The sequence below is a fragment of the Neodiprion virginianus genome, chromosome 1, assembly GCF_021901495.1.
Source record: "Neodiprion virginianus isolate iyNeoVirg1 chromosome 1, iyNeoVirg1.1, whole genome shotgun sequence".
NCBI classification, from domain to species: Eukaryota; Metazoa; Arthropoda; class Insecta; order Hymenoptera; family Diprionidae; genus Neodiprion; species Neodiprion virginianus.
Window position 1 is genome coordinate 36,528,054 of NC_060877.1, and position 11,857 is coordinate 36,539,910.

An 11,857-nucleotide genomic window follows, 5' to 3' on the forward strand; every position below is an offset into this window, starting at 1 on the left:
TTTTCCCTTTCTTTCTCTACGGTTTGACAAAATAAAAGGAACAGAAAACTACTCATCTGATTATAATTATTCACTTTTCTGAAGGATTTTAAGATTCGAGTAACACGTTTCAGAACTCAATTAACCGTAACTCGTTATTTTACCCGAGTAGGTGTATTCGCGGAATTCGAGGTATCGTTGTTACAAATCGCCTCTCGATACACAATTTGTAAAAGAAAATTCGTAGGCGTCGGCTGAAAGCCGGGCGTTTAACAGGGTTCTAAAATTAGGCGAAAATAATATTGCGTTTATATACGATTGTACAGACGCTTGTATTTTCTGCACTCTATTTTCCCGTCTCAATTCTGGCTCCATTACTTCGTTGAAAAAACGTTTCAACTTCAAACTCCGTGATTTAAATCGATTAAGCAAAAACTTGAGTACATACGAAATTCGCGTTATATATTTGCGAAATTTAATTAAACCGAAATCACTTTATCCAATTTCCTCGAGTCCGCGAACGGACTCTACGATTAGAACCAAAATCAAACTTCTCTTACGGCAATTTTAAGGCTTGCAGAGATGCTTAATTAGCCACTTTTACTAACTACCAAAGCTCACGGAGCCAACTTTTGGACGGTTATGGGATTCGAATTGACGGAGAGAAATATTGGAACAGAATTGAGGATGGATCAACTTTTATTAATTTCTATCGCAATAAGAAATGTTGTTTCATTCGGGTGCACCGTAATTGGCGTGAGATAGCATTGCTGAAGATTTTTGAAACGGTTTTTTCATCTTTTTCAACTTTTTAACCGACACTGTGCTTCAGGTTAATCCTTAAGGTGCTGAGAAGTCCAGACGCCATTTGCTCAATGCTTTTATCCCAAGTATTACACACGAGTTTACGATTTCCGTCACGTTTTTCTCACTTCCATTTTCCAGACGACTACAACAGAGTTGTTCTCGACACGATAAAAGGCGAGCCTGACTCCGATTACGTCAACGCTTCCTACGTCGATGTGAGTATTCGTAAGGAATTTTTGTTATTTGTTTATTTCTTTTTGTTTGTCATTTGAAGAAAACAAAAAGCTGATATTTTTATCCGGCTCTCTTTCAACCCCTCAAATTTCACCGCTCGACGTTAAACCGTCATATTTCTTTTACAGAGTATACTCAAGCCAAACGCCTACATAGTGACGCAAGGACCGATGGAAAATACGGTGACAGAATTTTGGAGAATGGTTTGGCAGGAGAACGCTTCGTGCATCGTTATGCTGACGAAAACGTTCGACTTCATTCGGGTGAGTATAAAAAATTTTGCCTCTCTTTAACCCTTTCAGTCACACATTTTTTTCACCCGCGGGTTTTTGGTGTCGCTGTTCACGAATCTGACGTCAAAGTTTGATCATTCTAAATCCAAGATGGCGGATCCGATGCGGTGAATGTAAAATCGAAAAATCTATCAAAACTCGATGATTCTGGCCGAAACTTGTTACTCGGAGGTTTTTGGGGTTATGCGAAGTAAGAAAGATCATTTGAAGTTTTAAATAAACTACGATAAGGCTAGGAAATGGAAATTTTTTAGGCGAGACGCTGAACATTCCGCCGTGATCGAACAATTCTGTAATTAGCTACGATGATTTTCCGAATGAGTACTCGATGTTCTTTCAAAATAAAGTATATCGATTGTTGATTCTCCGACCTCCTCAAAACATTCCAATTTAAGGAGGAAAAAAATTGCCCCGCAATTGTGAAAATATTCTTTCAAAATAACGAATGTCAGGCGGAACGTTTCATCAACTCCAATTATCGCGTTTATCGTAAACGAGATTGTTTGTCGCGCGTATGTAGATTCAAGTCTCTATCGTACACGTGAACGATATTCATTCAGCACGGACACATTAAACACATTGTGTATACGTATAATAACTGTACCCTTTTCACAGCGGACAAATCGAGGGAAATTTTTCCTATCCGGAATGGAATATGTTTTCAAGCTGTTTGCTTTTCCTCTTTCACTGTAACGATCGCGCTGTTATCGAACCGATTATAAACAAGTTCGGTCTGTTATCCATCCCTTTTGTTTCCCGTGTTGGAGGGGATCAGATTTATCCCAATGTACTCGTAACACCGCAAATATACCGCGATCTAGTTTTTTTGCTCCATTTTTCTATCTAATTTAATCCATCTTTTTTCTTAAGGATGCGCTTTCAGAGGTTATTTCGAAAGCTTAAACTGCGTTCAGACCGTTTAAAGATTGTTATTTTTGAATAGTTTTTTATTTTTTATAACATTTTCATTTTAGACCAATTACAGTTTGCAGTAAAAAATATAAGCTCTGGAATTTTGAGTCACGGCAGAGAAAGCGATCTTTGAGAAACTCGTGCAATCTATGCGATTTGCGAGCGATAAAGAAAGAAATGGGAACTTAAATTTGTCATGCATTATTCCGACTCATTGTCAGAATGAAATTCATCTAATTTATTCCTGCCGCCATTTCGTCGGCGGAAAGACACGGCAAGAATTGAATTTATTTAAAACTGAAAACTAGAAGGAAGAAGAGAAGAATATTACAGAACTGCAGACAACGTGGTTAATAATTTCGTTAACTTCGTCATTCGTGATCAAGTGAAAATTCGAACCCTAATTTTTGTTACGTTGCCAAAACGCTTTTTCGGGCAGATTCTGAGAAGAGCCAAAATACACGCAAGCTCAATGTTAAACTTGGAAAAATTCTTCGCCAAGGAATAATTTGACGGTAGTTAATCATAAGTTTCGTCAAGTATTTCGGAGTAGTTGAAAATAAGTATGTCCATACCGTGTACTCATACCACAGAGCGAGTTACTTAAGCGGGATATAAGTTTGGGAAATGTATTCGAAGATCGTCGTCTTCGCAGCGGAATAGCGAATAATTTGCCAAGTGTTTATGCGGCCGCGTTTCCATTTCCACGATGCCATAACCTGTATATTTGTGAAACTTTTTTTCCGCTTGGATGCTGCGTATGTCAGACGCCGTAATCTTTTTCTCGTTAGGTGTTCGCGTAGTCCAACTGCCAGCTTATTCGTCTCTTTCTCAGTATCTTTCAGCTCTTTCGCTTCTTCTTATATTCCAGCATCAATTCAGTTTGTTCGGAAAGTTTCTTCTCGGCGAAGTGTTCGAAAGATGCATTAACGCCGAGACGCGATGTCATCTTCTTATGGATACGCGGTATTCCTACCTTTACCGACCGAGCAAACTCACACATTTTCTTCAAATATCGAATAAACTAATGAACGGAAAGTGTTCATATTTCGAAGGTGAATCGCTTTTTCGTAGGGGAATTCAGGAAAGTTAATCATGCCCCGAAAATCGTCAGAAAAATCTGTGGTTTGTTTGACACGTGTTGATATTCTCATATTTAACATAACAAGGAATAAAATTAGCCGTCGTGCGACTGTTTTCATGCAATATTGAGATCACTAGACGAAAGAGCGATGCATCGTTGAAATTTGAACCCTTTGCATTCGATTGTTTACTTGATATAGGAATAAAAAAGGGTGATTTTCCTCGGTCGGTAAAGGTAGGAATACGACATACCCTTAAATACTCGTTCAACGTAGTCCGAGACAAATTCATACGAAAAATTCCTCCGCTCATAATAGCTATCTTTTCTTTCTAACGCGCATCTTCAAACTTCACAATTCTCTCGATTTATCAGGATAATTGGAACAATCGATCGGGACGTGTCAGGATTCAGAAAGCTTTTCTGACACTTTCAACCATTAGACCACAACTTTATTTCTCATTGTTTGTCTGTTCGCTTCTAATTCAATTTCCCAATCAATTTGTCAAGTTTTGAGTCTTTTTTTAAATAAAACTTATTATTTGCTCTTCAACTTCCTCAAATCTACGCGAGGAGAGTCAGTTTACACAACTTGGAGCCACCATATTTCATTTCGAAATTAACTACAATGATCGATGGTGTTTTTTTTTTTTTTTTTTTACCAATTACGGGATCAAAATCGTACACGGGAAATAGAAAAGAGCAGTTTCTACTCAAAACCGGAAGTAAAGAGGAACGCAACATGAAGCTTTTTGGATTAAAAAAAAAAAATACCCACGTCAATTATATTTTTTAGTAAAAATCTACCAGATTTCAGTTTTCGCACATTGGTTGTCACTGTTTCTACACTAAATTCTGCACTCCACGAAGTATGACTTTACCAAAAAACCTGACGTGTTCTTTTTTGTTCCTGCAGCTTTGAGTAAAATCCGCTCATTAATTCTGTTCCTGTGAAGATCGTAATTGCAATCCTGGTCAAAAATATCGTCGTCAAATTATTTTCCAAAAAAAATTATCAAACTACAATATTATCGAGCTTAATAAATCGAGTCATAACAGCCGTACATAATCGTAGAGATTGCGTTGTCAAATCGAAATTAAACTTGTTTTGAAAATCTTACGCAGTGACGATAAAGAAGAAGAAAAAGGCAAAAAAAAAAAAAAAAAGGGAATCAGGGAACGCGGTTGAAGCCGTTACTCCTTGTCTCTTGAATCCAGAGTCGGGTGGGGGGACAAAAAAAAAAAAAAAAAGAAGTGGCATGTTTTTCCTCGCCAGGATTTTCGGGTTAATGATACACTCGCTGCGCATAAACAGATTGTCCAATATCTGTCGCCCGTATTCCCGGATGTGTATCGGCGGCGTAACGGCGCGCCAAAGACTCCGCCATGCTGTGTAATATCGGGAATTCAAACAAGCCCGCCCCCGTTCCCCTCCCCCGACCTATCTTCAGTCTATGGGGTAGGTGGGCGAGGTTTAGCAATATTTCATTAGACTGTCTCAATATCGCGCACAGCGGGTTTGCGCGGAGCGGGTTTAAGCGTTGGCGGAACGGTTTAGTTTCACCCCGCGAAGCTTGCAAGCTCCCGACGTTACGCGGGTGTAAAAAAGAATTCACTCAGGCGAAGCCTCTCTCGCGTGCCTTTCATCCATCCTAACATTAATACACTAATCAAGAGAGAATGCCGAGGGTTCCAAGCTTTCCGCACCCTACGAGCACCAACTTGGAATACATTCGTTTATGATTACACCCGGCTAACCTGCGGCGCCGAATATCTCGGCGCCAACGTTAACGTCGACGTTGACCTCGACGTCGATGTTGGATACAACGAATTAATTAAATATCGCCCTGCAGCATCGCGATTCGGTAACCCGTGGACTTCCGTGCTTGTTTACGTAACAATTCGAGCTTGCGGGAAGGATCGATATTGTAAAGACAAAACTTCCGGTTCTCTTTTGAATTTCTTGAATTTAATTTACTTGCGTTGCAGTATAGAGCCGATTGGTATCGAAATATTCTTCTCGTAACGTTTTATTATACTTTAGTGAAGAGTATTTTTAATTTCCCAATTCTCTGTTTTCAGAGAGAAATGACAGTTATTGTAACCACCCCGAAAATGAAATGTTCAGTTTTCGGTACATCTCGACGTTTCAAAATCTAGAGAATCACCTCCGACCATTTTCAGCTGATCAGTTTTTTTTATCCGACAATATCGCGAGAACGAGTTAACGGATTTCAATAATTTTTGTCTCAATTCACGCGGTTTCTCCAAACTTAGAACTGACCGGATTTTAACTTCGAATGAATTGAATTATTTAAATACAAAAATTCCAATATCTTAAAAATGGATAAATGGATTCAAATGAAAATTGGGCCCGTAATGTTTTTTTGGATCGTTAATCACGAATCTGAAGTCAGACTGTGAATTTCAAAATGGCGACTTAATATGATGGGAAAATTTTTTAAAATACCCCAATTTTGATAGAATCGGTAAACGGAGCTTTTTTGGGTCACAGATAACGAATCCAAGGTCAGACTTTCAAAAATTTGTAATGGTGGATCCATCATAGTTGTTCAAAATAAAAAATAATCGCCATATTTTCGTGTAATATAATATCCGAGGGCGTTAAAATTGTTAATCGCGAATCTGAATTTACAGTTCGAAATTTGAATAGGATACCATTATTTTCTTTTTTCTATGAACTCGGAACCTGCAGTACGAAAACGGGAAGTTCGAGGGCTGGCTCACGGCCAGTCTGAAGCCGCTTGTTTTTTCCATATCTTGAATCGAATTGAATATTACATATAGTACAGTCATTCCAAGTTGAATCTGAAGTAAGATTTTTTTGCGCCAATGATATGTGAATACGAATAAAACAAAATCCTTATACCGTGTAATAGGAAAGAAATAAATTTTTCACAAGGTCTTTTTCTCGTTTCCCAACTTTTTATTCAGACCTGATTTTGAAGTAACAGTATTTTCAAATTCATCCTACTTCATTTTACGGTATAGTATGTTCTATCATATAAATGTAATATAAATTATTTCGAGCATCAGATTTTTCAAACTAGAAATGACAAACCACTACCGATCAGATCGAAAATCCGATTTCGACCGTCATTAGCTTTTACTGCAGCCGAGACTGCAGGCAGTAGTTTTGTTTGTTTTTCCTCTCGGTCAAACGCGTTGTAAATAAAATTTTTTCAGGTCATGTGTGTCCAGTACTGGCCAGCGAGCAAAGACAAGGACGAGGAATACGGCGGTATCGGAGTATCGGTTTTAAAGGAGGAGGAACTGGCCAATTTTCACATACGAACGATAAAGCTCTACAAGAAGAACGACGCGGGGGTGAGTCGAAAACTCGATAACAATTTGCCGCATTGCATTCAGCGGAAAATATCGTCGGAATTCAATAGATACTGCTTCGCTAAAAATAAATAACCCCTCGATTTCGACTGTCATTTGCTTCTATCGATAAAACGTGCCGTTGCAATATTCCAAGTACGAATTCGAAGGCGCTCTTAGTAACCATCCAAAATTGCACAGCTCGATTTTAATTGGAAATCGTAATTAATCGTTAATTCGTGCCTGCCTCGAGATTCATTGCGTTCGGTATTATCTTCTAAAACTATTTCTGCATCAGCTTCGAATCCGCTAACTACATATTATAGCCTTATGAATAATAATTCCTCAATTTTTCTGCAAATTCGTCAACCGATAAAATCAATGGAATGGAAAATTTTAAACTACAATGTTTGAAAAGGAATTTACCATTAAAGGTAGAATTGATTTCATTGAGGTTATTTGTCATTGAAAGTAGAGCTTTGGAAATTAAAACTTGTCTACCGCCTTCTTTCCTTGTAGAAAATCACAAACTATAGAATTTTTAAGAAAAAGTTGATGATATTTAGTAACAAGTTTTAACATTTTGCCATAAGCTGAAAAAAAAAATAGTTGACCCTACTACAAATTAAACTTTGAGCTTGAATAACTTTGGAAGGAGTCAATTTATCAAGAAAATGATAAGAGACATTTTTTGTAAAGTGTTCAATTTCCTATAAAAATATATACGAGTCATTTGGATTTGTTTATTGGTTTGCGAGCTACAAGATTCTAAAAAAAAAAAAATTTACCATGCTATTGAAATGGAAAATAGAAATTCGCGATGAGCGACCTCTAAATATTAATATTAAGAGCTCCGCTTTTGACAGGCATCTTTTTTCACCCCTCCGAAAGTATTCCGTAGGAGATTTTGAAAAAAAAAGTATTTTGATAATATGAAATTTGAACCTACTTTGATGAATCGTTTTTCTTACTTTTCTTTATTTTCAATTTCTTTTCGAGCAATCGAGAGTTAATTTTTAACAATTATACAGAACATCGAATTTCTTTCAACAAATAATATTATTGATTTTTGTAGTTTGTACTTGCGTGTAACTGACTCAATTACTATCTTTGTCAAAATACTTTTCAGCGCTACTGTATATATGTCATAGTTCAATACCGAGGTAAAATTTTCAAGCCTGACTTCTGCATGCAGGGCGTATATAAAGATGCATACGTAGTGGTAATACACCGGTCTGCTGAAAATTCTCGCGAGAACTGGCTCGTGTTAATTTCACCTCTCCGAACTGTCCTCGCGTTTTGAAAAGAGCTCGCGAGTGTCATACAGACACACGGTGTGTTACATGTCACGTCCCTAAATCCGTGTTTCGTACATACGAATACTCGCTAAGGGGCTCGACCCAGTTTGACCAAAACCAGCCCAAGCGCAGTGGGATTTTCTGCAAACGTTACACGCCGTCTCGTTTCCCTCTGGTGTTTATTTTCAGCTTGGAAGTAACAGTTTCTCCGAGTATTCTCGATATCGAGAAAGAAAGTTGAAGTTACCGCTGAAACTTTCATACAGAAACACGTCGGTAAATTCATGAAAATAATCTGTATCAAACGGTCTTCTATTAAACTTCGCAATCTTTGAACGGATTCTCGCCGCCACTTTAATTAACCGCTCTGAAGTGGCGGTTCGGGTTTAAATGAGAATCGACTTTCTGTCCGCGGAGGTAATTTAAATTCATGTGTACGTATAACTAATCTCAACCTTATTTTTTCGACTCGGTATATTTCGACAAAACGCAGTAAACAAGCCTCATGCTCTTTATCTTCTCTCCTGTTGACCCGGTAAATTGTCATTTTCCAATAACAGTCGTACTTGTATAATACGCATCCGGTATTAAAGTCACACTCTCAAGGGACTCGAGAACGAGAACATATCGACTATACAGAAATTCTTTGCACAAAGCGAGGAAAATTCACCGGAATAACGAGCTAGACTGCGGGAAGTTCGCAATTCATAATTAATGGAATTGTTCCTTTGCCCCCGGAAGACAAAGAAGGTTGAATATACCGTCGGAAGATCCTTCAGTCCAAAGACGGCTCAGCGAGTCTTGCTTCTTAAAAAGCGTGGACTATGCGCGCGATTCTTGTTTATAAAACAAAATGGATGGAGTAGAAATAAAATGGCGATAATCGGAACTCGCCCTTTACTCCCATCCATCCATCCATCCGTCCGCCCGTTAGTGGGTCAATTATTGTCACACGATCCATGAAACAATAACGCCAAGATACTTCGATAATTCGCTTCTGCAATTTTCTGGCTCAAAAACTGTGGCGAACCGATAACGCTGCGGAGTAGAAGTGCGTCTTCCGCTTCGCGGATGAAATATTGGATTTCGGGGCGAGGCAGGCACTCAGGCACTTGTTCACTTCGTCGAGTAGTCACTTTCTGGGTATATGATCAGCCGTTATACGCCTGTGTGTTATTCCGGTTTGTGTACAGGAAATCACCGAGGAAAGAACTCTCCTCCAGTTTCATTACACCGAATGGCATTCCCATACCTGTCCATTCGGCAACGCGGTACTCGAGTTTCGGCGTCGTGTTCGCGCCGTCGTTGGATCCACAATAAAAAACGAGTCTGGACCCATGGTCGTTCACTGCAAGTGAGTATAATTTTTCCCTGAGATTATTCTTTCTTTTTCAACGAGAAACCACGAAAAGAGATCCATATTTAATATTCCAAATCACTGTGCAGTCGGTGAAACGTCTTCATTTTGATTCAGATGGCTTGAAAACACTGATCGGAACGTTCGACAGCAGTCGAAGACGAAAAACACGTTCTAACAGAACTGCAACAACTTGTTTATTTCACAGGCCAAAAGTCATTTATAATTCTTTGCTGTCTCGGAATCGGCAGTCAATGTCTTATTGAACGAAATATTCCGTGTCGAGCAATTATTTTCTTGGACATCCAACGACTCGAACTCACAATCAGAGACTCCGTTTCACTGCGTTGCAAGGCAGCAGCTCGCTGCTCCTCCCCATCCGCCCCCCCCCCCCCGATAATTGTTCTCTCTCCATTGTCTCCTGCAGCGGGATAATTAGCCCGGGAGTTAATTTACAGCTTCGTTACTCTTACAAGGAGAGAACTTGAGGAGTGAAAGCCCTGACTTTCGATTCGAGTTCACGTCCTTCACAGTTTGGCTACAAAGCTAAAGGACAATGATCATAAATGACAATTGCAAAACGTGTGAAAGATTTGCGCTTCTCACTGTCAAAGATGATAAAAAAAAAAATCAAATTACACGAATTGATACCGTCCTCTTTTTAACAGCGATGGCGGTGGCCGGTCCGGCGTCTATCTAGCCATAGACGCGAACATGGAACTTGCGGAGGAGGAAGACGCCTTCGACGTTTTTGGATACCTGAAGAAATTGAGATTGAGCAGAAAAGGACTGATCGAGAATCTGGTGAGTTTGAAACTGAGTCTTCTGACATTAGGAAAAGACGATAGTCAAAGTTGAGCTCGCGTATTGAACTCTCGATTCTCTTAGGAACAATATAAATTCATCTACGACACGCTGGAGGAGTACGTGATATGTGGGACCTCGTGGTTCCCGGTTTCCGAACTCTCCCAAAGACTGAAACAAAAGAGCGTCAAGAATCCGGTTACCAAGATGAACGAGTACCAGCGGGAGTATCAGCAGATCTGTAAACAAACACCGAGATTTACAATCGGCGATTGCGCCGGCGGACACAGAGCGGACAACCGGGAGAAAAACAGAGACGTTCTAGTCGTTCCACGTGAGCTTTTTCCTCCTTTTTCTCTCTTTCTCTCTCTCTCTCTCGTGATACGTATCGAATGACCTTGATTCGAATCGATTCCAAGCGACGTGCGAAAGAAGGTTTAACAAAAACTTGTTTTCCTCTTCACAGCGGACAATTTTCGACCCTATTTAACCAGCTTCCAGGGCAACAGCTTCACGGACTACATAAACGCCGTCTTCGTTGACGTGAGTATGAAAACGAGCGACCGGACCATTCTCGTTCAAACCATTGGTGCAGAGTTCAGTTAGAAATTTGCGTTCCATTTACAGGGCTACACGAAACCTCGAGAGTATATTGTCACCGAGTGGCCGCTTCGCCACACTTGCGGCGAGTTCTGGTCCCTGGTTTACGACTACGAATGTGCCGCTGTAGTAATTCTCTGTGTTCCACCCGCGAACTCGACCAATTTTCCGAGCTTTTGGCCGGAGGGTAGACACTCGAAAAAGTACGGTCCAGTATTCACCATTGATCACATCAGCCACAATCACTACTCGAACATCAAGACTTGGGTAAGTGAGTCGATATTCAAGTACGGAAAATCAAACTATCGAGAACAATCGCTACGTTGCACAAAGACTCTCCTCTCTTACCAGCTTGTCGATACCGAAGGCTCATCGTCGCGTTCGCGATCCCCGTTAATTTCAGGTCTTCAGAATAAATAAGAAGATCGTCTCTCTGACGGAACTGATGGCCGGAGTAAAAGCACCGCCCAAGACCGTCCAGCTGTTCCAACTGACGTGTTGGCCAATGGGCCACAAAGTGCCTACCTCAACCAACAGCCTCGTCGAGTTAATGAACATGGTGGAGAGGTGGAGACAGCGAACGGATTACGGACCTGTCGCTGTCGTGTCGCCCGACGGAAGGAGTCGTTGCGGTGTTTACTGCGCGGCGAACGCCTGCATAGAACAGGTCATTCAGCATGGGGAGGTCGACATATTCCAGGCAGTCAAAACCGTGCGCAGGCACAGACCTCAGCTTGTTGAGAACATGGTGAGTTGTGGGGTTCAAAGTTCCCCGTTTGAGCACGGTTGAGATGTACTTGACAATCATTTACGAGCCATTTGGCTGCGTAATTCTGAATTCAGAAGGTCTTTAACATGGTTCCGGACCTTCGAGGTTCGGTTCTTTGAATAGTTTGACAGCCAATTTGGGCGAAGAATGCTTAGAAATTCGGGATGAATGAGAAATTAGCTAATAGCTTATTAGTCATTTGGAATTTGGAAGGTTGTTCGCTGGGTTCTTAGCGATCCCGGAGGCTTTACACCGGATTCTTAATCCTCCGGTCTACACGTGGGTCGTTAATGACTCGACGGCACTTTGAAAGTTACGCTCCTGCAGAGAAAATCTTTCGCGCCTTTCTATCTACTTGTTTGAATAACTATTTACCGA

The 11,857-nt window shown here is 40.3% G+C and overlaps 1 protein-coding gene across 7 annotated transcripts in view; it reads left to right on the top strand.

Annotated features, from left to right (window-relative positions):
* The window catches only part of LOC124310184 (receptor-type tyrosine-protein phosphatase kappa), a 107,258-nt gene that overhangs the window by 94,940 nt on the left and 461 nt on the right, over positions 1-11,857 (top strand). For all 7 annotated transcript variants that reach the window (XM_046773958.1, XM_046773965.1, XM_046773960.1 and 4 more), the window contains 9 exons: positions 925-1,001; positions 1,149-1,283; positions 6,514-6,654; positions 9,143-9,303; positions 9,975-10,110; positions 10,195-10,444; positions 10,577-10,653; positions 10,738-10,977; positions 11,114-11,458. In XM_046773958.1, coding sequence (XP_046629914.1) covers positions 925-1,001; positions 1,149-1,283; positions 6,514-6,654; positions 9,143-9,303; positions 9,975-10,110; positions 10,195-10,444; positions 10,577-10,653; positions 10,738-10,977; positions 11,114-11,458 — 1,562 coding nt within the window. The remainder of the gene's footprint in view (positions 1-924; positions 1,002-1,148; positions 1,284-6,513; positions 6,655-9,142; positions 9,304-9,974; positions 10,111-10,194; positions 10,445-10,576; positions 10,654-10,737; positions 10,978-11,113; positions 11,459-11,857) is intronic.